Here is a 23,276-nt window from a genome sequence, read left to right as displayed (position 1 = left end):
GATGCTGAGATGTTTGCGTGTCGCCTGCATCAGTATGCAGTACGTTGCCCGTTCTGTCGGTCTTCCCAGAGGCGTTACAGTGGATGGGAGCAGAAATCCGGGAGAACCTCAGTCACTTTGCGGCACAGCTTCTCCCTCCGCTCGTCCTTCTCTCTTTCCTTGCGCAGCAAACATGGAAGTTGCCTCCAGGCCAGGAAACATTGCCGCAGCACTCGTCTGATATGCAGGCAGATGGAGGGACAGACGGGAACAGAGCAAGTGAGCAATAACAAAATGGATTAAAGGGACCTCTAGCATGACAACAGCTAATAAGTTCTCACATGTAACTCTGTGCGAGTATATCATAATTAAAATAGCCAGGAAAAGAAGAATCTAAGCAGTATCTTGTCTGTGTAAATTCTGGCTTGCTACTTTAACAGATTTATGGCATGAACAGCAGCATGTTAGCATGCTGGCTCTAGGATTTAGGGAGACCATACAAGCACAGATGGTTTTATATAAGACCGCTATATCACAATTACCCCCCCAGATTTATTGACTTTTGGGTATCTACAAAGGCTATTATTGCAGAAACGTGGCCCGTTTAGGAGCGCTACACACTGAGCTACAAAAGCATCCCAACAGACTCCATTAATCATGATATGAAAAGACATTTGCAGCTAACAGCAGATATGAGTTGGTGCACCGGAGTCAAGGAGATGGTGGTATAAATTTTCTGTCTAATGAAGAGGAAGTTACACTGGAAAAGGAAGATGGAAAAAAAAGATGCACTTCATATTTCATATTGGTGAATATCCAGAAACTGCTTCTGCAATGTGTATTATAGAATTACCATCTACACAACTTCCTAGTAAATCTATTTTTTCAGGGCTACTTGAGGTCTTGAGAGTCTCTTATTGAAAATGCCTAGAGGTCAAATGAATGTTTACATCTTCAAAGGCTTGCAGGCCCTGTCCTTTCTCTAAGAGCTGCAAAGACTGTTCTGATTCAGCAGTTTAACTTGTAATTAAAGTTCTTTCAAGTTGTTAAATATAATAACACCCACTTGGCTGGTTATATTACTGTGAACATATGGCAAAGTCAGGGGTAGCAGACCTCTCATTATGCTCCAGAGCCAGCTCCTGATGCTCCCACTCCACCAGCCTCTCCTGAGTCACGTGGTCCAGCAGCGCCAGCAGAAACCTCCTCAGAGTGCGTGTGCGATAGAAGCGCTCGGCTCGCTCTTCCTGAATTATCTGTATGTCTCTCATCTGGAATGAAAAACACTTGCTTACAAATAGGAATACAGTAAAAGTGAACAAAAATTATAAGATGAGATGCACAGTGCTGTGAAAAAGTATTTTTCCTTTTCTTGATTTCTTAGTTTTTTTGGTATTCATCACACTTACATGTTTCAGATCATCAAATATCATCTTGATGCATTGTGAAAAGGTTATTTTTCCATAAACCTAAAAACTGATTGTGCCACCTTTAGCAGCCACATTGAAGGCTGACCAGCCAGTTTAAGGTCACGCCAAAGCATCGCAGTCTGATTTGAGGCCAGAGTGTGATTAAGCCGCCCCAACAGCTTTATTTTTTATTTCTTTTTTAGCCATTCAGAGGTGGACTTGCTGGTGTGCTTTGGATCATTGTCCTACTGAATAACCTAAGTGCTCTTGAGCTTCAGGACAGAAAGTGATGGCCATAAATTCTCCTTCAGGATTTTCTGGTAGAGAGCAGAATTCATGGTTCTATCAATTATGGCAAATCGCCCATGTCCTGAAGTATTAAAGCAGCCTCGACACTGTTGGTATGGTGTTGGTGTTCTTTTTATGAAGTGCTGTATTAGTTTTTATTACTAAAAAAGTAATAAAAGTAATAAAAACTAATACAGGGGGGGGGGGGGGGGGGGAAGCAAGAAGGTCCTGATTTCAATTCCACCATCAGGGTCTTTCCGTGTGGAGTCGGCATGTTCTCCCCGAGTTTGTGTGGGTTCTCTACAGGTACTCCGGCTTCCTCCCACAGTCCAAAGACATGCATTTAGTGGGATTAGGTTAAGTGGTAACTATAAATTGCCCATAGGTGTGAATCTGAGTGCGAATGGCTGTCTGTTTCTATGTGTTAGCACTGTGAAAGACTGCTGACCTGTCCAGGGTGTGCCATGACATGACCTCTGTAATGAGTCAATCACCTCTTGGAGTCTACTTGACTTTGCCAGACAGGTTCTGTTTTGGTGATTTCTCAATTGAATAGGTCGGGTAATTAGACAACTGAATTATGAAACTGAACTCAGCTTTTCCAAAAATTGCTCTTATTATTTTTTTTCCGCATAGGGCCAGGTATTTAAAAAAATGCATTTAGTATTTATCCATCCATCCATCCATTCGCTTATCCTTTTCAGGGTCGCGGGGGGCGCTGGAGCCTATCCCAGCTGTCATAGGGCGAGAGGCAGGGTACACCCTGGACAGGTCGCCAGTCTGTCACAGGGCCAACACACAGGGACAGACAACCATTCGCACTCACATTCACTCGCACAATGGCAATTTGGATTTTCCAATTAACCTATCCCTTCAAGCTGCATGTCTTTGGACGGTGGGAGGAAGCCGGAGTACCCGGAGGGAACCCACGCAAACACGGGGAGAACATGCAAACTCCACACAGAAAGACCCCGGCCTGATGGTGGAATTGAACTCAGGACCTTCTTGCTGTGCGGCAACAGTGCTAACCACCGTGCCACCGTGCTGCCCCAAATAACTGATTAAATTTAGTATTTAATCAGTTATTTTTGTCTAATGTTAATTTTTTTTGACCTGAAACATGTAAGTGTGAAAAATATTTTTTAAAAAACACTAAGAAATCAGGATATAAAAGATGGTTGAAAAACTAAAGGAAAATCTAATATAAGTGTTGGTTGTCTCCTTATTTGATGTTTTTCTGATAGTGTGGGTGGTGACTGGGGAGCTGGTGACTCAGAAGGTCACAGCAGATGATTTCCATTATTTTCATACTCATCAAGCTGATCAGTGACCCATATCGCCCTGTGGATGGTTTATTATCAACTGGGAGAGAGAAGTCACATGAACACAGGAATGTCTCGTGGTAGGAAAGAACTTTGTTTTGATTTGCATTGATCCCTCTCGTGTACCCAAGTCATGCCAGCAAACACAGACAGCAAAACAGAGGCACAGGGCTGGCTTCTTTCCTTTAACCTGTCACTCATACAGACTGGAAAAATGAAAATATGACTGAGCAGGTAGAAGAGGAGATTAGGAAAAAGATATTTCTTTTAGTCAGCCCCGGATGGCGTCTGTATGTGTGCAGGTGTATACGCACCCTTTTCCAGCAGGTTAAGCTCCTCCGAAGCAAAAAGTGCTGGTGCAGTTGGTCAGCACAAGCTTCTTTGTCAGACACAGACTCTCTTGCTGATTGCTGCCAGCCTAATGTGCACTGCCTCAGGAGGATGAAAGTGTGATGACGCTCAGCCAGCTGGCAGGGAATGAAAAAGAGGGGGGGAAAAGCACCAGTGTGCACTCGTGAATGTAAACTCAATCATATGTGCCAGGTAGAAAAGCCATGTACTCGCATCCAAACAGAGAGGTTTTATAACAAGCTCTGAAACATGAATACAAAAGATTTTCTGTGTTCATTTGTTAAGCTTTGCTAAGACAGGAACATTTGGAGGATGAAATAGTGATGATGTCAAGGGAGTGCTGCTAGAAAGCTTTTGTTTGGACGTATTCCTTCTGCACTTTCACGTCCAAAGTGTGTCGTAGATTTGCCTTTGGCTCGGTTTTTGAGTGACAATAATTTATTTTTTAAAAAACCAGAGCAGTTTGTGTATTGCTCACAATTGCCACTTTAACACATTAATGGTGTTAAAGTCAAACAAATGTTTTTAGTTTACTCCTCACAGCCAGAAATACAATAGTACTTGCTGGCTCCCTGTGTCGCTGTAGACTGACAGCTGAAATGGACAGGACAGGTGATTTACCTCCACACTGGCTTGTCTGAGCTGAATGAGGCGTTTCCATGGCGCCAGGCCCCGCCGCAGCAACAAGGTTCTGCAGTGGTGTTGGCGGGCCAGTGCCATCAGCTCCCGTTGCCTTTTCAGTTGTCTCTGTTTCTCCTCTTCTCTCTGTGCAGAAACACAAAGCGAGATTATTTTTAATATTCTGCAGGGAGTCACATGAGAGAACCGCTTCTTGTACTCAGACCCACGAAGTTCCGCTTTTTTGCGGACATCCATAAAATATGAAGTACACCTCACCTCTCTTTCCAGCCTTTTCTCCTCCCGACGTCTTTCTGCTGCTTTGCGTTTCTCCTCCTCCTCCTCCCTCAGCCTGAGCTCTTCACCGGCTTTCATCTGAGCCTGAAAGTTGTGTTTGCCATTAAATTTGGATGTTTTTTTTAACGACAGCTGTTTTGGAGGTCCCAAAATAAAAATGGTAAGAGGTCTGCACTTATGGAGTGCATTTTAACCTTAGCTGGCTTCTACTGCTTTACTATCGGTTTCTCATTCACCTATTCACACACACACCCGGCTTCACGTCTTTCCTGAGATCAGTTACAAACAATGAGGGGCAGGGAATCAAACCACCAACCCATGGGAAATCAGAGCCACCACTTGAACCACAGCTGCTGCTGCAAAAAAAAAACCCCACGTTTCCCCAGAAAACGACCTTTCAACTTACCAGCTTTTCTTCTTCTTTCTTCCTCTTGAGTTCTTCAATTTCCTTCCTTCGCTCTGCTCGCTGACGTGCTCGGGCCTCCATGGCTTCAGAGAGACGGAGGGAAAGTGAGCGGATGACAAGCTTTTCTTCTGTGCAGTCCAGTGATTGGTCATGTACACGTTTCTTTCTTAGACTTTTCATTCTGAACACGAACACATCGGCCCAAATGTAAACTGCTCACAAGTGTGACTCGGAGTCACTTAATTTCCTGAATAAAAGAGCTACAGCAGTGCTTCACCACATCTTTGGGAGATGGAAATGAACTTTCTGTGTATGTGTGAACGTGCAAGTTCCCCTGCACAATGAGCTACTTTTAATACTGACCTGTGGTGAGTGGATGGGGGCATGTCTGCAGCGTGACAGCTTTGCTTGAAGGTGCACTCTGACTGTCAGGTTCTCCAGTCCCTCTCGGTGCCCTGCAACAGAAACAAAGGCCTGTCAGAAGTCTGTCTGATACTGTTCCTGGCAAGTGTTACTCAGAAAGGTAATGACCAAAGCCAAACTTGACTGACATACATTAGATTGTCTGTAAATCTGTAAATGAACTCCAATGTGCCGAGCTTTCTTCTGTTACTGTATACACTGCTTGGAGAGTGTATTCCCCCTGTAGCAGTCATAAACTTTTTCTTTCCTTTTACTCATTCTAAAGTTTAAACATCATCTGTTTCTTTTATCTTCTCCTCCATGATTTATATTAATAACAAAAGCTGTTATCGGGTAACAGATTGTACCGCAGTGCATCTTCATCTATATTATGGAAACCGTAATTATCTATACCATAGTACCAAACTACACATATGAAATATTGGTTCCTTTTAACTTTACCTAATGAGGTGTTCACACAAATAAACCTTTCCACTTGTTCTGCCATTAGTCTGCGCCGAGGAAAGAGAAGTGAACAAACAGTGATTACTCATCTTGAGAGGTTTCAGAGCTGTTAACAAATTCGGAGTGTGTGGAGTTAGTCTTACACAAGGCTGAGTGTGAAGCCAGGTTAAAAATAGTATGTGAAACAATTTAGTATACGGGATCAACCTAAACAGCACAGGCTCTAAATCTCTAAGCCTGAGGAACCAACCAAACATGGTTTCATTTCAACATCTGTCACACGAACATTTCCAAGTTTAAATAATGCACAGTGAAAGGTCATCCCTCCTTGGCTTCATCCAAATTGCACATGCAGGCTGTGACAAATATCTCTCAGTGGGCTCCGTCCTTCTTCATGTGGACCCGTTCCACAGCTGATTCATGAGAAAGCACAGCAGTACATTTGTATACACATTTACAAGCTACAGGTGGGCATGGTGGTGCAGTGTGTCTTCATACCAAGCAGGTTCTGGCTTTGAACCTTCAGCTCAGCTTGGGCCTTTTTGTGTGGAGTTTGTAAGTTGTATGTTTGTACAGGATTTTTAAGCATGAACGGATTGTTCAATGACGGTCCAGCATGTCACGATGCTCAGAATCTGCCTTTGCAAAGCTCACAGCTTTCACTGCACCTGAGCCAAATGTCTTTTCCTGCAGGGGGTCTTCAGGAGGGGACACCAGTTTCCCTGTTTATGAAGCAGCACTGGAGCTTATATACATCCAGTTCATCTGGGCTTTTTCCACCTTGCTTTGGGTTCCTAATCAGATTTTAAAGTTGTGACACCAGTTTAGCTTACTTGGATGAGCAGGCAGTCATAAGCTGAAAGGCTCAATCCAGTGTCCCGCATTCGAGTCTCAACCAGGACTCTTTGTTGCGTGTCCTTCCCCCAATCTCTATCCTATTTACATGTCTAGTCTTCACTGTTCTATCAAATAAAGTCCAGAAAAGCCCGCTCTCCCCCTCAAAACGGTTATACCCCTAGAAAAAACACCACATTCCTACACCACATTAAGGTCGAAAGAAGCCAGTGAGGTGGTTTGGGCAGTGACCAGGATCGTCTCCAGCACACCTCCACCTGACGCTTTTGTAGGGCACAACCAACAACGAGGACACCTTTTGTTAGACCCTGAACTCGCTGCAAAACTATATTTTTCAGCTGGCCTGAGAGTACCTCGGGCTTCACAAGGAAAAAGCGAAACAGGAAATGTAAATCTGGAACTATAAATGAGCAGAAGTTATAAAGGATGGACGGACACTAAGCATACTCATTATTCAAAACTTTGCAAAAATTATACTTTGCTTTAATTTGTTATGAAATTAGAAACATTTGGCATCAGCAGACTGGATAGACTAACAAAAGACAGAAACTAAAAGCATTTATTAATGACTTAATTATTTATAACTTAATAGCACAAACTGACAGCCCAGAAGTTGCTTTTTGGCTTATAATGGACCTGCAGAGCATTAGTTAATTATTTATCATTCAGTGAAAAAGCCAATAATTGTAGCTTTAAATCCTTTATAAAAGGTGCCTTATGGCAGGGTGGAACTATAAAAACTGCTGATGACACAGGGTTGGCTGTTTGGTGTCACAAACAAATAAACACTCAGTTTAATACGTATTACTTATAAAATGATTCACACTAATCTAGAGCTAACCGGTTCATACGATATGCACTGAACATACCTCTCCACCTTGGTGTCAATATTGCGAGTCTTTGGTCTCAAGCCTCCAAGCATTGTTGACTGGGTAACTTTTGCAGCTCTCTCCATTTCCAGCCTCAAGCCCCTCATGTTCTGCTCCTGCTTCAGCCGGGTAATTTGCTCTTGCTGCTCTTTCAGCAGCTTCCTCTGTTGTGCGATGATCTGCTTCTGGGCAGCATGTCTGTTTTCAAACCTGCTGCCTGGTGATACCAATACCGAACGGGTGCAGGCACCACCCTCCTCCTCTTTCTGCCATGCCCTGTGGAGCTCAGCAGCTGTGGGTGCTGCATGGCGTCGGGTCACCTGCCACGGTTGAGAGGGCCGGGCTGCAGTAATCATAGGGTTCTTTTCCTGAGGTAGTGCAGAGGTCTCGGGGGCTAAAGTGTCAGAGCTGTAGCGATCTTCCTGAGGAGAATAGAAAAGAGAAGGTGGGATTTTACATAGAAGCTAGGTTCACATAGAGCCTAAGGCGACAACACAGATGCAGTAAAAGTTTCTCTTGGTCTCTCAAGGCTGCTCAAACTTTACTAAGACTTTGTCCTTTTAGAATTCTGATACATTAACAGAAAAAGTCTCTGATAGGTAAGGATGGGTACTGGTATCCGGTGCCATGATGGCACCGGTTCTGACATAAACGGTAGTAACCAGACCGAAAAGCAGCGCACATTTCGGTGCTTTATTTCTGTGCTTTTTTTTCCTGAGCTGTGATACACTTTCTAGCCAATTATTTTACATTTCTGAGGATAGTAGGCAGGTCCAGGTACGTAGGTTCTTTTAGAGCAGAGCTACAGATTAAAAATGCCCAAGGCGAAGCGGTCAAAAGTCTGGCTGTACTTCACAGCAAAAGATGCAAACTCAGCAGCCTGCAACAAGTGCTTTAAGGTGATACTGTGATACTGTCAAAGGAGGTAACATTATAGTTCTTCATTCTCTATTGTTGATATTTGTCTTTCTTTATTTCTTAGTGTTTACGCGTTTGGTTTATTTCCTTACCCTTACGGGTTGCTTTCGTTTTATTTCGTGCCGTTAGTCCTGTGCTCCTGCACTAAAGGTTTTTGGGTTCATCCGGGGTTTAGCTCAATAGCCTTCTGTTTATGTTCAACGTTCCTGGTGTTTATTATGATTCTGTGCCTTTAGTCCCTTTTGTGTTTCTATTCTGTCCCTCCAGTGTTCTCAGTGTTTCTCTCTTTGTCAAGTTCCTGCCTCCCACATAGCCGACTGTGACAATTACATCACTTTCCTTTATAAGAGAGTCACGATAGAGACAGATAGTAAACACGAGGAAAGAAAACATCATCAAAACAACTCTCTGCTGTAAAGGTTAAACCAGCCAACGCATCTCATGTGTTTCTCCAGCATTTCTTCCATCAGGTCTCTGCCCTCCTGTTCATCATCCCTGCTCTCTAAAGAGTTGTAAATATTTCAAAACCTTCTTTGGCTGAAGGGCTGAGTAAAGGTCAGGTTATTTCATGCAAAGAGGAACGTTAAAAGGGAAATTTTTTCATTCAGTTAAGCTCCGAAACTCAGTAATTGCCTCTGTAATTAGGCTTTCAGCACCGCCTATCAAAGCTGATGTTTTAGTCATGATTTCACTCGCTGTAATATTTTTCAGATTGTGTTCAGTGGGAATCATTAATGAAGAGAGTGCACCGTTGCTGATGACATGAGGATTTGTGAGTCTCACCTTCTCTGTGGTCCGGTTTGGTGCCTCCGGTGGGGCCATTATTGGCCGATAAGCCAGACTTTCTGTGGCCTTGAGTTTGCCTGCTGATGCAGCACTGATTAGAGCAGCCATCTTTTGTTTGATTTCCTGCTGCCGGGCCAAAAGCTCACGTTGTTCCTTCTCCGTCCGACACCATAGCTGCCACTCATTCAGACATCGCCGTAGCAACCGCCTTCGGTCACTTTCAGCAGCCAGCTGGCACTGTCTGGAGGAGGATACGGATGTGATCATATTTCTTGCCCTCAATTACTGCTGGGTCACTGCACCCTGGATATAAATGCTTCTCAGTCAATGAGTGACCTGTTGAGATACTCTCAATTAATAGTTTGATTTTAGATTTTGGTAGAAGGGGAGGGCATCGATGATACAATAAGAGCTACTTTAATGTTAACAATCTCTGGTTCTTGCCTGCTTTCGGTTCGCAGTGCTTCCTCTGTTCTTGCCACCTCGTGCTGCTTTCGTTCTGCCCACATCACTGCTCGCCACGCCCGCCATGCTTTTAGCTGCCTCTTCCAGTCATAGAGAGCCTTGGCCTTACCCATACGTAGCCTTCGGTCCAGCACGACTGAATACCACCCAGAGAAATGCCTTTGCAGACACTAAACCATATACACAAATTCATGCGAAACATAAATTCACATATATAGTAGCAACCTACAGTTGTGGTCAGAAGTTTATGAACAGTCATCATGGGCATAAATGTCATAGTAATTTTGGGCTTTTAATGATTCCTTGAACTGTCCTCCTCCTTCAATATTCCATCCACTTTGTGTAATGTACCAGTGACACTGGCAGCAAAGTAGTCTCAGAGCATGATGCTACTGCCACCATGCTCGACAGCTGGTACAGTGTTGTTAGGTTTGTTATTGGGGCCAACCAGCCTAATCTTTGCCTTGTCTGACCATAAAAGCTTTCTCCAGGCCAAGACACTGGCATTCCAGCACTTTCCAGTTCAGAGCAGGCTTGAGACTTGGTGGTCTCTGAATATCCTAACCAATTTCCTCTTATTTGAGGGTGACAGTTTGGGTCTTATTTCAGAAACTGGGGACACATCTGAATAACTTGTACGTATGTGCAACTGTATGAACTGATCTTGAAATCTGCAGTTGTTTAGAAATGGTTCCAAGTGACCTTTGCCAATTTATGTAAATATATTTTCTTCTTAGATTTTTCCTGAGTTCCTTGGCCAGTATTGGCCAGTTCAGTGAGTGTTGTCAAACAAATCCTTTTTACTCTGTGAAAAAGAAACTACCAGTTGTAGCCAATTATTATCACTAATGGAAAGTTAATAGGCTTTGGTCTTGTCAAGTTTACCAATCAAAATGTCTGCTGTACAGTCAATCCACCAAGACCAGTTCAAAGGAATCAGTGAAAGCCCAATACTACCATGACATTCACTCCCATGACGAGTGTATGCAAACTTCTTAACACAACTGAATCTACAGTATTTACACAAACATACTTAGCTTCCAGGTACCAACCTTAAGGTTGTTAATGTGAACCTTTCTTTGAATCATTTGTTCTTGATACAGTCGCTTAGCGTCCTCATGCTGTTGTTTAATGAGAGGTGTTGGAGCTGAATGGAGGTTTCTGGCTGTGATCTGCACTTCTGCTCTTCCTCTCTCTCTGTACATTAATATATAAAACATAATGGCAATTTTCTTTATGTGGCACATTTCATTATACATAAACCTAATGTGCATAACACAGAAGATACAAACATAAAAACCTGTGTGCCTTAAGGCACCCCGTGTAAATTTAAGAAATGGTACTGGTATGCTAAATATCACACTATAGTTTGCATCCAAACATTATGCCCCATTTGACCTCTGACCTCAAGAAAGCACTGTCATGAATGAGATACTGTAGTATCATTTTATGTAATAAGGTCAAATCTCATGTCCAAATCAATATCCAAATAAACATCCATGGTGCTGCCCTTATCTGATTTTGACTGCAATACAAACTTCTTAAAGTATATTTAAAAAGAACAAATAAAGCAAAAATGAATATATACAAAATATAACACCATTCCTCTAAAGGGGCTTCATGTTGTTTATGAAAAGGTCAGAAATAACTGAAAGATGCATGGACACCTGTCCAAGAAGATATCAGACTTCGTGCCTGTACATGGAGTGATCACTTTCTTACATGGATAGTTGCACACAAAAGGCCCAATCTGAGCCACACAGACCCAGACTACTAATCAACAACAACCTGTTCAATACTCAAACCTCTAAGTTCCATATAACCATTATTATATTTTTGGTTTCTGTACAAATACCTGAAACACTAATGGTGTTGCTATATAGGCTAATGTTTGGCTACTATATGTTTTATAGTAGCCAAACATTAGCCTTGCCAGCTAACATGAGACTGTTAGCACAATGATGCTAATTGGGATAAAATCTTCTATTTTTTGTGGTACTTTTTCTTAGTTTCATATATTGTGTCATTTTGTAGTTCATAGAGAATGTGTGGTCTCTTTCTAAACACTTCACCTCCCATAATCCTTCAAGTCTCAGCTCTCTTGTTAATTCCTTAAATGGCTTTTTAGTTTGTCAGTATTATTAACTGTAGACAAAAAAATCATTAATATGATATAGTGACAGCATCGCAGATATATGTTGTGACACTTGCTGACTGCTGTCCACGAGGAATATTTAAAGTTATGACACATTTCCTGTGGTAAAGAAAGGCCTTACACTCATAGTGAGAGCATGATTTACAACGCAGCTTTATCTTTGCTCACCAGACTGATATGGCTGATCACAGCTCTCCTTGTCAACAGGTTACCACTAATCCATTCTCTCCACCAGGAAGGAAGGTGAAGCAAACCAGATCACAAACAATGTGATCTGCTGGGTGATAAATCGGCTTGTTGTAATCTTTTCCTACCTCTGTCGAACAGTCTGTTCCAGGCCTCTCCTCTCTTCCATCTGCCGCCTCAGCCTCACCATCTCCTGCTGAACCATCTCCTCCTGCCTGCGTTTCTCCTGCCTTTTCCTCATCTCCTCCTCTTGTTCCCTCTTCTTCGCCTCCTCTCTGGCAGCTCGTAGGACATCCCTCTCTCTCTGCTGCCTCTGTCTCTCAGCCTCCCGTTGGGCCCTGTTTTCTCGCACCTGCATTGGAATTGAGCAGCATTTTGTACAATTGCAAACATCACACGAACACACGTCATTCCAGATGATTTGCTCAGCGACATGCATCACAACAGCAACAGCCAAACCTTCAGCATTCGCATCTCTTGATACGGACTACCTGTTGGTGTCGGGCTTCCATGGTAACGATCGGGTCTCTAAATCTTTTTCTGGTTTGATGAGCATCAAGTGCCAAATCCTCCATCATCCTGGAGTCCAACAGCTCCTGCTCCATGAGGTCTTGTAGGAAGCCTTTGACAGCTGACTGCTCTTCTTCCTCGACAAGGCAGTTATAGAGTTCTAAGTATTTTTGGAAAAGAAATATGACAACTGAAGTACTTGTAAAAGACTGTACTTCACATTATTGATGACCATTTTTCAACATTTCGAGCTTTAATATTAATTTCCTTCTATTTTGGAAACCAGTGCTTTTAATTCCTTGTACAATACTTGTAAGATTAATGGTGTGATGCCCAAGTCAGGCAACATTTTGTCCAATGGTACTGTAATGCAGACTGAAATAGTACTGTGCAAAAGTCTTCAGCCACCTTTATATTTTCTTTATATTTTGCAGGAAATGTGAATTAATTTATCATAAAATGTGCATGCAGTATAAAATGCAAAAACAGTTTGTACAATCCTAATGAACTGAATGCTTGAAAGTCAATATTTGGTACGAACACCTTGATTCGTCAACACAGCCTGAACTCTGTTAGGCAGTTTTCTTCTAATTTCTTAAAGTAGTGTTCAGGAATAGCTCTCCGGGTTTCTTAAAAGACATTCAAAGCTCTTCTTTAGATGCTGGCTACCTTTTCTTCTGTTCTCTGTCAAGATGATCTCACACTGCCTCAATAATGTTGAGATCCATGCTCTGGGAAGGCCAATCCATGACTGACAATGTTCCATCGTGTGTTTTTCTTGTTGCCGGTCAAATGCATTCCAGATGGCGTTGCAATGGTGGATCAAAATTTGATCCTATTTTTCTGAGGTCATAATTCCATCGATTTTTACAAGACCCCTAACACCACTGGTAAAATACAGCCCCAAATCATGACAGAACATAAAACATGTTTAACACATAAATGTTGCACCTCTCTCCTGACCTACTCCATATATTTTGATGATTTGAACCAAAATTTTCAAACTTGGAATCATCACTCCATCAAACCTGTTGCCACTGATTTTCAGTCCAGTTCTAGTGTACTTTGATATACGTTTATATAGAAAAACATTGAGACCTGGAGAACTATTGGTCACTTTAAAAAACTACAAGAAAGTATGGTTCTTTGGAAGCTTAATAATAAAAATAAATGAGCGGTGGCCTGAGGCCTTTGCACAGTACTGCATACTGATTGTTTTGAATACTCTTATAAAGCCTAGCAGTCAGAGGCCATTTGAAGCAATATAAAACCCACACTGAATTTTTAATGAGCCTTTCATAATCATGAGTAAATCTTCTAGAGGTCACTGTTTCTTTAAAGGTGTTCTGTACCGCCTCGTCCATCAGGGCCACAGGTCTAATGGAGAAGGTCTTAATAAATAATGAGTTTTGGGTTATCTCATCAGGTAATATTTTATACCATCAAAGTTGTTGTAGTTTAAAGCAGCAGGCACAGCACTAGCTGATGCAGCTGTGCCTGTCCTCTCAGCAGAGCACATCAGGTCATCTTCATCCTCCAACTCCAACTCCAGCCGCAGCTTATTACTCAGCCAGTCACCTAAAAGGGCCTGAGCTGCAACAAACAACAGGCCATATATCATCATCCCTCTTGCTGTACTCTATGTGGTTATATAGATAGCATTTCTACACAGACAGGTTATTTATTATTATTTATTATAAGGCACCTACCTTCACTGTAAGCCTCATCATGATCTCTCAGCTGTTCAGTGCTTTGCAATGGTACAGCTAGGCTGCTGATTCCTGAATGAGGTTTTTTGTGTGAGAAGACTTCCGACACAGCAAACTCTGAGGCCATCTCCACTCGCTGAGGTCAGGGAAAGGACACACACATGCAAAGCTGAAGTTAACAATTTCGTCACACAATTCCCAAACCCCCAAAGACATTCAACTCAATAATAAATAAAAAATATATATAACTGAGCACACACATTTCTTACCTTCTTCCACTGATCAATATCACCTTTCTTTACGTGAATCTGAAAGAAAGATTAGTGTAAGCTAATATTCTCTGTAAGAAACACCAAAGAGCTCTCACACACAAAAAAATGCTGGCCTCATGGTCACCTTTGAGTGCTTAAAAATGCCTAGACAGGCTCAGAGACACTTTGAGCTGCGGTGGCAGTCTGCAAATTGGAGGCTGAGCCAAGGGCCTTAAGTCTGCGGATTATTTCACAGAAAAGCTTAGCCACTGCTTCAAATCAGCAGGTTAGTTCGAAATCATTTCTCACACGTCCAAAAGTCTGTGCCATTGCTAGCTTGCCTGCAAGCATGTGAGTATCAGAGATAGGGCCGGGTGACATTTCTGAACGGGCCCCTGACATGAGCCACGAGTTTATACACGGTAATAACACAGATGTGCTTTTCCTTCTTTATTATTCAAAGAGCATTTAGCCAAATTATTTCCCTCTCTCAGGGATATTACTGGGGAAAACAGATGCAGTATAGCGTTCAGTTTAGCACAGTCTATGAATTTACACGAATCCAAAGACTAGACTTACCTTGTTTGCCGAGCCAACTCTTCTCCACCTAAACAGGTCAGAATTGTGACCTGGAAATGCCATAATCACCTGATACAGCACTGCACCTTAATATGATGTAATCCCAGTTATCACGTTGGTGTCTTTTCTTTACTAAAATTGTGCGCGAAGCGCAACAGTCAACGTTTTTCAATTTCTATCGTCAAAATATGCTTAAACGTTATTAGAAAAAGTGCTCGAAAACCTAAAAGTGGTAAGCATAACTCTCGTCGAGTTACTGTTATGGTGGATTCTGGGTAATGGAGTAAATTGGCTTTCTTTTTTGGATGACTGTTCCACAAATTAAGATTTTCAGGACTACGTTTCCCACAAGACTGTAGCTGGGGGTTCAGCGTCTTGGGTCACCATAGCAACTTTGATAGGTCCTTCAGTGAGAACTGAAATTCATTAAAAGAATAATGATAACGAACATGTATTAATAAAGTAGTTAAATACTTTGCTTCTAATTAAAGTCTTTCAACAAATTAATGTAAAATGTTTAATTATTAGAATGTTTAATTCAATTTTTAAAAAAATATAATTATAATTTAAAGAGCTTTTCCTACATGGAGTGCCACCTATAACGCTACAATTGAATGTTTTGAGAAGAAGAAAAAAAGGTTCTTGAGATAACCCGAACTTTTTTTTAAGCGGTGCCTTCGCCGTTGATGACGACATATTCCTGCGACTTGTAGTTCCTGTCAGCCCATGAGGTTTTGTTGGTGAGCTGTTTGATTTTCAGCGTTTCTCACGTAAACAAGCATCCCTGTGAGTGTGTAGGTTTCATCCAAGTGTCGGACTTAGAGCGGTAAATATTCCAAATACACGTGAGTGGGAAGGCTAGCTAGCTACGTGGCTAAGTCAAAACCAGTAACACTCGTACTATTTCAGCTGTTGGAGGGAGTCCTTTTAGCGCTTCGACTGGAGTTTTTGCTATGGCTGGGAGCAGGATGCAACTGGAGCTGTCCCGCGTGGTTCAGGGAAGAAGTCGGCTGGGTGTCCTGAAGGGACTGGACAGGACGGGGCAGCATTCACTGGAGATCCCGGGGTGTCTGCTGTACACACACTTTGGCACCGTTCCCCACCTCACTCAGGACACACTGCACACGCTGATCAGTCTCCCCTCTGTCACTCAGATCACTTTGTCCCACATGTAAGCTGTCCCATTATGGAAACGCCAAAGCACGCACAGTGATCTCCTTTTATTTTTCAAATCTAAACCACATCTCAACCATTCTCCTTCTAGAGCTGAGCACCAGGAGGTGCTGGAGGAGTTTAAGGATGGATTCAGAAAATTCGCAGGTAAAAATTTACATTTTTCATAATTTCCTCTTTCTCTCTTTCCTTTCAGCATGTTTATCTTACAGAGAGTAATGAGAGCAGAAGAAGAAGAGGACGACAGGTGTTCAAACAAGACACCATTAATTACGCTTAAATTATGATGACACCAGAGCTTATCCAATGTATTCATATGTATTGAGTATTGATTAATAGGTAATCTATCATCATTTCTTTTTCTTTTTTCTTTTTTTACCTAAATGGAGAATATGAAGTGTTGCAGAGGGGTTGACTGATTATCTGCCGTTCTGATTATTGGAGCTGATATTCAGACTTTTTCCATTTATCACTATTATTATTGTTGTTTGTTATTAGATTTATGGCACAATAAATTAATTTAGCACATCTGACGAGTCACACATTTAACCATACAGGAGACTACTGATCCACAGGTGGGTGTAGAGTAGTGGATTTGTGATTGGAGCAGCTCCAGAGTGGCATATTACACGTTAACAAAAGAAAAATAAATCCATATAGAGAAGAGAGGTCATGGTTAGCTTGAACAGATATCCAGATATTCTCCTTCAGGATGTTTTGGTAGGCAGCAGAATTCCTCTTTCTATTTACCACAGCAAGTCTTCCAGGTCCTGAAGCAGCAAAGCAGCCCCAGACCATCACATTACCACCACCATATTTTACTGTTGGTATGATCTTTCTTTTCTGAAATGCTGTCTTACTTTTACCTCAGATTTAATGGGACACACAATTTTCCAAAAAGTTCAACTTTTGTCTCATCACCCCACAGAGTGTTTTACAAAAAGTCTTGTTTATCATCAAGTTGTTTGTCGTCAACACTGAGATGAGCTTTTATGTTCCTTCTCCTGCTCAGCAGTGGTTTTTGTCTTGGAACTCTGCCATGAAGGCCATTTTTGCCCAGTTTCTTTCTTATGGTGGAGTGATGAACACTGACGCTAACTGAGACAAGTGAGGCCTTCAGTTCTTTGCAAGTTGTTCAGGGATACTTGTGACGTATTGGATGGGTCGTCGCTGCACTCTTGAGTTAATTTTGGTCAGCCGGCCACTTCTGGGAAGGTTCACCACTGTTCCATGATTTCAGCATTTGTGGATAATGTCGTCGCACTGTGGTTTGCTGGAGTCCAACAGCTTTAGAAATGACTTGATAACCTTTTGCAGGCTGATAGATTGCAGTTAAAATTAGTTTTTTATTTGTTTTCTTGGATCGTGGGATGATTTTGAGGATTTTTTTGTTCCACTCCACTTTCTCATAAAGGTCCTATTTAAGTGATTTCTCGATTGAGTATGGGTGTGGCTAGAGAAATTGGGGGGAGGGGATAACGCTTCCTCCTTCATAATAAACACATTCATTTAGACATGTGTGGATAAATTCAGTCTGAGCTCCTCTAGAAGTACAGTAATGAAAGCAAATGTGCAGCATTTTGGTGAGTGTGCCATGCTTACCAACCATATAAACCTTTAAAAAATGGCAACTGCATTTTTATTTTAATACACTGAAAATTATTTAGTCTCCCGTTTAGGGAAGCTAAAATGCCAGAGTGGTGTGATGGGTAGGTGTAAATAAAGAAGCTGTAGATTTGAAAGCAAAAATGTGTTGCTGTGGACGTGGCCTGGGCTTCACCCAGCCTCAGGCAGCCACTTTAAGAAAATTAGACATGTTACCACGATATCATCACTTGGAATAAACTATCATTGATTACTACTGCCTCTGCCTCTGAAGCCCCTGAAGGGACAAGCAGTGATTGAATAGCCTTTGCTGCTATTAGACAGTTTTGTTTTCTCACCTTCTGATCCTCTGCAGCGGCTGGGTTTGCTGATAAGGACACAGCTCGTTCTTCTCTCAGTCGTCACATTAACATGCAGAGTCGAAGCGCCTCGCTCTGTCACCTGGCTTCACGCTCGACCCTCTTAACTCCTTTGCTGCTGTGTTCTCTGTGAGTGATGCAGTTACGTCTGGTTTCAGGTCTTCATGATACTGTGCTCTACTGCTCCCTTCACGACCCTGCCACGCACAGCCCGACGGGTTACACCACCAACAAGGTGACATTGCTCACGCTGTGGTAAACTAAAGGCCCTGGTGACTTTACCGCTGGGTGCGATCACAGGTGAAATGGGTTTCTCACATATTTTTGCTTTGTTATTAGACGGTGTCAGTGTGGGGCAGCGGTGGGCGGATAGAACTAACGGTGGACAAGTTCATGGCTCTTCAGAAGACCGTACAGCCAGACTGGTACCAGAGCATGTGCGACGGAGAGACCTGGCAGAACAGCGCTTCTCGCAAACGGGTCAGAAAGTCGGTGGATCGGACTCTCGCTCATTTGGACGAGTGTTTGCTGGTGCACCAAAAATCAAAGGTACACAGTGAACACACACTTTATCAGCCGCTGAGCACGCTTGCATCTGCGAGTGAGTCATGCATCGCACAGACACACAAGACAAAGATTGACGTTAGTGCAGTTGTGACAGGGGCTGCTGTGCATCTGTACTACAGCTGGAAGCTCAGTGAGATTAGGATGAATTCATTATCAGTGGGTATCTACACTATCAGCAGGTGTGTGATGGTGCAGCATTAAGCATGACTAATAGAATAGTCTGCTTTGCTTTCTTTTGATTGCAGTCAAAGAGTGGCTCATTCCATGAGAGGGTGGACTGAGTAAAAAGGATTAATATGAAGAGGTGCGGGGGAACTGTCGTGACTCGTGCATATGACATCTTTGCTCTTTTACGCCTCAGTGGATAATAGATTAAAAAAAAGCAATGTTCTCCTCTAGCCCTAGGACATATTAGTTTTTTTTTTTTCTATGCTTATATATGTTCTCTAAGTCTTTGCTAATTGCTTGTAAATTTATAAGCTGTTTCCTCACCTGAACGCAAACCAAATGTTCCTTGAGACAATAAACTGAGAGTTTGGAGTCACATTAAGCAGAGAGGACTGACAGCATTCTGCAGGTAATTCATGACATGGGTGCTACGGGGACTGTCTTAGCTCCTCGTGACTTGCAGTCAAATTTGTGCCTTGAATGTACAAACTTGCAGATGGGCTCTGGCAAGATTAAAGCCTTTAATTTATTTATTTTTGCAGCTGCAAATCTTGTCAAGGACCGTGCGTGCCCATGAAAATCTAGATTTTGATCTCTTGGCTCCTTCTTTCTTTTGTCATTTTGGAGTGTTTTGGCAGTTTCTAGTCCCCTCGCTGTCTGTCATTTCTAGGAATTGGAGGGAGTTGAGGTGTTTGGTGTGGTGGAAGGAGGCGACATCCTGGAAGAGAGAGTACGCTCTGCCAGAGAGACCGCCAAGAGGCCCGTGGCAGGATTCTGTCTGGACGGCCTCCAGACGGGCTCCATGGACCAAACTCTGAGGACCCAGCTCATCACTGCTATGATCAAGGAGCTGCCTGAGGACAAACCCAGGTTTGCCTTCTCGTGGCTACGTGACCTTTGTGAATTGATTACAGCTCAAACAGTTTTTCCCATCATTGAATTGGAAAGCATTCACCGAACAGTCAGGCAGGACCAAACAGAAAGAGCAATAGTGGGGCTAAACAAACGAGCCCTCTCTGCTGCTGTTTTTCATTTTGTGCCACCAGGACAATTTCTTCCACGCTGTGCATTTATCTAGCAGTTGGAGATCTGACTTTTGAAGCTTTGTGTCTACACAGAATCTCACTGCAGGGCAACAACTAGTCATTATTTTCAGCATCAATAATTGTTTTCATTACTACTGAAAAATGCACTCTGCTAAAGGCTTAAAAATGCCCATTACCACGGAATAGTCATGTTTACTCGGTCAAATATTTAATTTAGGATTTCCACTGGCAACGGTTTAATGTGCAGATTACTCAATTAATTATTTGGTTAAAACATCAGAAAATAAAAATGTTAAAATGTCCGTTTCCAGCTGTTCCAGTTCAGGAGGATATAGACGTCATGGCAACAGATATTTTGAACTTTCTGTTCATTTTTTCGAAAAAAAATTGTTCTCATGAATTTTTCCCCTCATTTCTTTCATCTATTAATTTACCTGTTTGTTCAGCCATGATAAAATTAAATAGAAGAGTGGAAATGGACAACAACAACCGACTGTACTGATTTTATTTGTGAACGTATTGAAGAGGCAATCCACGTTTTTGTCACAGTGGAACACATTAAGTCTTATTTAACTGACAGATCGATTAGCTGCTCATTCATTTCTGATAAATGTAGCAATTAATGTGTAAAGACGTTATAATTCAGAGGCTGAGAAGCCGCATTTGATGTATTCTGCAAAATCAATTAATTGTCCTGCTTGATTAATTATAAGTGAAAACCCAGCAGCTATGCCTCGCCCCCACCCCCTCCGCAATCTTCAAGCGCTCATTATCTCAGCTCGACCTTAAAGTGCTGGTGTCATTTAATTTTCATCCATTGCGTTGCTCTTTATTACATTTCTTCTTTGCTGGGACAGTTTTTTTGGGTCACTTTTATAAGACAAAATGTGCACATTCAAAAAGGAAAAAGTAGAAAAGTATTTTTTAGGTTGGAAAATCCACGTCCGCATTTCCTTTTACAATTCTAAGAGCATGATACACAGTCACTGCCACTTTATTAGATACATCATTAATTTAATTAAAGGGGAAAAGGTTAAAAACTCATCAGCAGCTATTTTGATAAGGAGTTTATTGTGACCTCGGTTGAAGATTTGCTCCTAAATACAATGTACGTTTTGTCCTGTTGGATAATTAATTTAGATCAGTTTGGACAGATAATCATTTGTCTCAGACACATCTTTCTATGCAGCTTAAAACATGGCAGACTACAGTCCCTTTAGAGACTTTGGGGGGGTGTTCCTCCACACTGAATCATCCTTTAGGAGTTTACTCTCTGGAGATCATGTCACATGAGCCCACCTCTCTGGGAGGGGATGGAGGAGCTCTGCTCGTGGCTTAAAGAGTGGAGCTACACAGAGCTACTGTAATCAGAAATGAGAGGTCTGTGATCAGGAGCTTCCCTAAGTTGGCTTGTTAACAGGCTCATCTGGAACACCATAGGGCAGCATCCCCGCTGGTTTTTCTGGCTGTTAGAGAAGCAGCTTCCTACCAGAAAGTGGAGATGAGTCATTATCGAATGCTAAATTCGCCTTGACCTTGATGCCTGGAGGCAGAGAGTCAGGAGGAGCCCGGGAAATGGGGAAGGCACCAACGAGCCAACCAACACTCCAGAGAAGAAGCGTGCTGCTGGTGTTTGTGAAAGGCTTTTGTCTGCCAGTAATATGTTGTTGACATTTTGCATCAACGTTTCATTTATTGAGTGTTCAGGCTATTGATTTTTGGTGTCTTTGTGCACGTTTGTGTGTGACTCTCAGACTCCTGCACGGTGTGGGACGACCTGATGAGGTGCTGGCGTGCGTCGAGGCCGGCGTGGACCTGTTTGAGAGTTTTTTCCCCTTCCTGGCGACAGAGCGAGGCTGCGCTCTCTCCTTCGGCTTTGACATTTCCACGGACCCAGAGCGCGCAGGTAGAGCGCCCCCTGCAGGTGTGGTGAAGAGCTGTGCTGAGACGTAGTTAGCACTTTTAGACCTCCTCACATTTATCAGCTGAAGTTGTGTCATTACAGCCAGTAAAAGTAAACTGAAGTGAAAAGAAAGTTCACTTCATTGGTAGTTTTTGTGCACACATATAAATCTATAAGCTCTTTATGTTTCATGCATGCAGCCCCTCAGGACCGAACTCCATGAATAAAACATCTTATTTTATTGTTAATAATTCCATAGTTTTGCCTTTCACTTGTATTCCAGCATGAACCCTGAATACACATGAGTGATAAACAGAATAGTGGATTAAAGAGGTATGACCAGAGCAGTGTGAAAAGATTAAAAGGATATAAATATAGTGGATTTCATGTATGAAAAAGTATTAGTGTTAATTCTTTAGAAAGGGGAACAGACGCTACTTTGATGTCTTAAATGGCACTGAGTCTGAGTTAACTGATAAAACAGAAGTGATGATTAAATATGCTCTAGCAGATTTGTTAATTTCCATAGGAGGAGCCTTTGATGGTGAGTTAAAAAAGGATGGAGTTAATGTTCCTGGTTCTTAAACAAACGGACGAAGGGCTTTCATCTCACAGCGATGCCGTTATCTAGTTTTAATTTGGTGAGAAACGAGGCTGACGGCTGCTGCGGCCGGTTTTCAAGTAATGAATAGAAATTAAGTGTTACTTGTGATCATTGACATCTGATGTGCGCATGATGGCTTGTAACTTATGCTTTTGTTTGTGTTTGTGTGTATTGTAGAAGCACAAAATCACTTACGAGCAGAAATGCAGTTCATGGTGGGTGAAATGGTATCAAACTGATAGCAGAGTTACAGCCATCCTGATCGCTATCCCCAGTGAGAATCTACAGGAGCCAGTTAAGGTTCTTTTAGACGTGTCAGAGCATATGCTAATTCACCCGTTCCCCCCTTGTCACCCACTGAAAGTATTCATCTGTCACACGGTTTCTTTCTCTATTTTTAGAAGCCCCTCCAATCTTTTTATGTGTCCTCACTGCTATTTCTGCCACTTTAAGGCAGGATAACTGCTTATCTGAGACAAAGCTAAGGAGATTTTAGCGTATGAAAACGATCACGCCATAGAAATGTGTAATTTAAGGTAAAAACAGCTTGCACAGCTTGTGTGTCTGCTAATTGCAGCTAAATTTGTTTGGCTCTAAGCTGTTCCTTGTAAAAGCTAACTAGCGCAGCTTATCAGCTTGGCGGTAATGACGTCGCTGCTGCCTCTGACTTATAGTGCTTAAACTAACTTCAGATCATATAAATTTAAATGTTTGTAAAGATGAACTCATTGACCTGGCTCATTAGTTCAAATAGATGAGAGTACACATTTTAGATGTGTTTTACACGCAGCAGTGTGAGATGCAGTTCTGCGTTTCCTCTCTTATGGTTTTATGAAGGGCCTGTGACAATGATAGCCTTCGAACTCCAGTCTCTTTCTTCTTAGATCCAGTTTGTGTTGTTGCTGCTTTTTTTCTTTGTGCAAAATTTAATCTCCAGTGAAAGTTACTTCTCGCTTCTTGATGTTTTATTAGCTTTGGTCAAGCTTCATTCCATCCAGTTTTATTCTGAAGCTTATCACCTCCCCTTTTAA

The 23,276-nt window shown here is 42.2% G+C and overlaps 2 protein-coding genes across 7 annotated transcripts in view; one reads left to right on the top strand and one right to left on the bottom strand.

Moving 5' to 3' along the window:
- Positions 1-33: 33 nt before the first annotated feature.
- Positions 34-15,969, bottom strand: ccdc191 (coiled-coil domain containing 191). Of its 3 annotated transcripts, none has more exons than XM_085287126.1 (17): positions 14,821-15,969; positions 14,260-14,298; positions 13,991-14,126; positions 13,722-13,874; positions 12,260-12,441; positions 11,900-12,123; positions 10,483-10,627; positions 9,410-9,600; positions 8,963-9,206; positions 7,262-7,683; positions 5,034-5,125; positions 4,671-4,753; positions 4,247-4,348; positions 3,971-4,114; positions 3,313-3,465; positions 1,096-1,250; positions 34-216 (listed from the first exon to the last, which is right to left on the bottom strand). In XM_085287126.1, the coding sequence occupies exons 1-17, from the start codon at positions 14,881-14,883 to the stop codon at positions 75-77; spliced, it is 2,670 nt and encodes an 889-aa protein (XP_085143252.1). In that variant the 5' UTR covers positions 14,884-15,969; the 3' UTR covers positions 34-74. The 3 variants fall into 3 exon arrangements, with proteins under 3 accessions (XP_085143252.1, XP_085143253.1, XP_085143254.1); XM_085287127.1 differs by having other exon boundaries at positions 12,263-12,441; XM_085287128.1 differs by having other exon boundaries at positions 12,260-12,414.
- The window catches only part of qtrt2 (queuine tRNA-ribosyltransferase accessory subunit 2), a 12,619-nt gene continuing 4,651 nt past the window's right edge, over positions 15,309-23,276 (top strand). The window contains exons 1-7 of one of the 4 annotated variants that reach the window (XM_085287132.1): positions 15,309-15,560; positions 15,730-15,991; positions 16,085-16,140; positions 18,116-18,192; positions 18,297-18,506; positions 19,363-19,562; positions 21,493-21,662. In XM_085287132.1, coding sequence (XP_085143258.1) covers positions 15,774-15,991; positions 16,085-16,140; positions 18,116-18,192; positions 18,297-18,506; positions 19,363-19,562; positions 21,493-21,662 — 931 coding nt within the window. In that variant the 5' untranslated portion in view covers positions 15,309-15,560; positions 15,730-15,773. Of the gene's footprint in view, positions 15,992-16,084; positions 16,141-18,115; positions 18,193-18,296; positions 18,507-19,362; positions 19,563-21,492; positions 21,663-23,276 lie in introns of all 4 variants that reach the window. The other 3 variants (XM_085287131.1, XM_085287133.1, XM_085287135.1) reach the window with 3 other exon arrangements.

Source organism: Mchenga conophoros, linkage group LG9, assembly GCF_057382185.1.
Source record: "Mchenga conophoros isolate Kocher_MC1m ecotype Shallow Benthic linkage group LG9, M_conophoros_male_GT1.1, whole genome shotgun sequence".
Classification (NCBI taxonomy): Eukaryota; Metazoa; Chordata; class Actinopteri; order Cichliformes; family Cichlidae; genus Mchenga; species Mchenga conophoros.
This window is presented reverse-complemented; position numbering and strand designations above follow the sequence as displayed.

Excerpts from the sequence above, each read along its gene's own strand:
- ccdc191 (XM_085287126.1), bottom strand. The coding sequence starts at position 14,883 with ATGGCATTTCCAGGTCACAATTCTGACCTGTTTAGGTGGAGAAGAGTT. Across the intron at positions 10,628-11,899 it reads GAACAGACTGTTCGACAGAG|AGAGAGAGGAAGAGCAGAAG; the intron begins GTAGGAAAAGAT and ends ATTAATGTACAG. Across the intron at positions 217-1,095 it reads GCTCTGGAGCATAATGAGAG|ACGAGTGCTGCGGCAATGTT; the intron begins GTCTGCTACCCC and ends CCTGCATATCAG.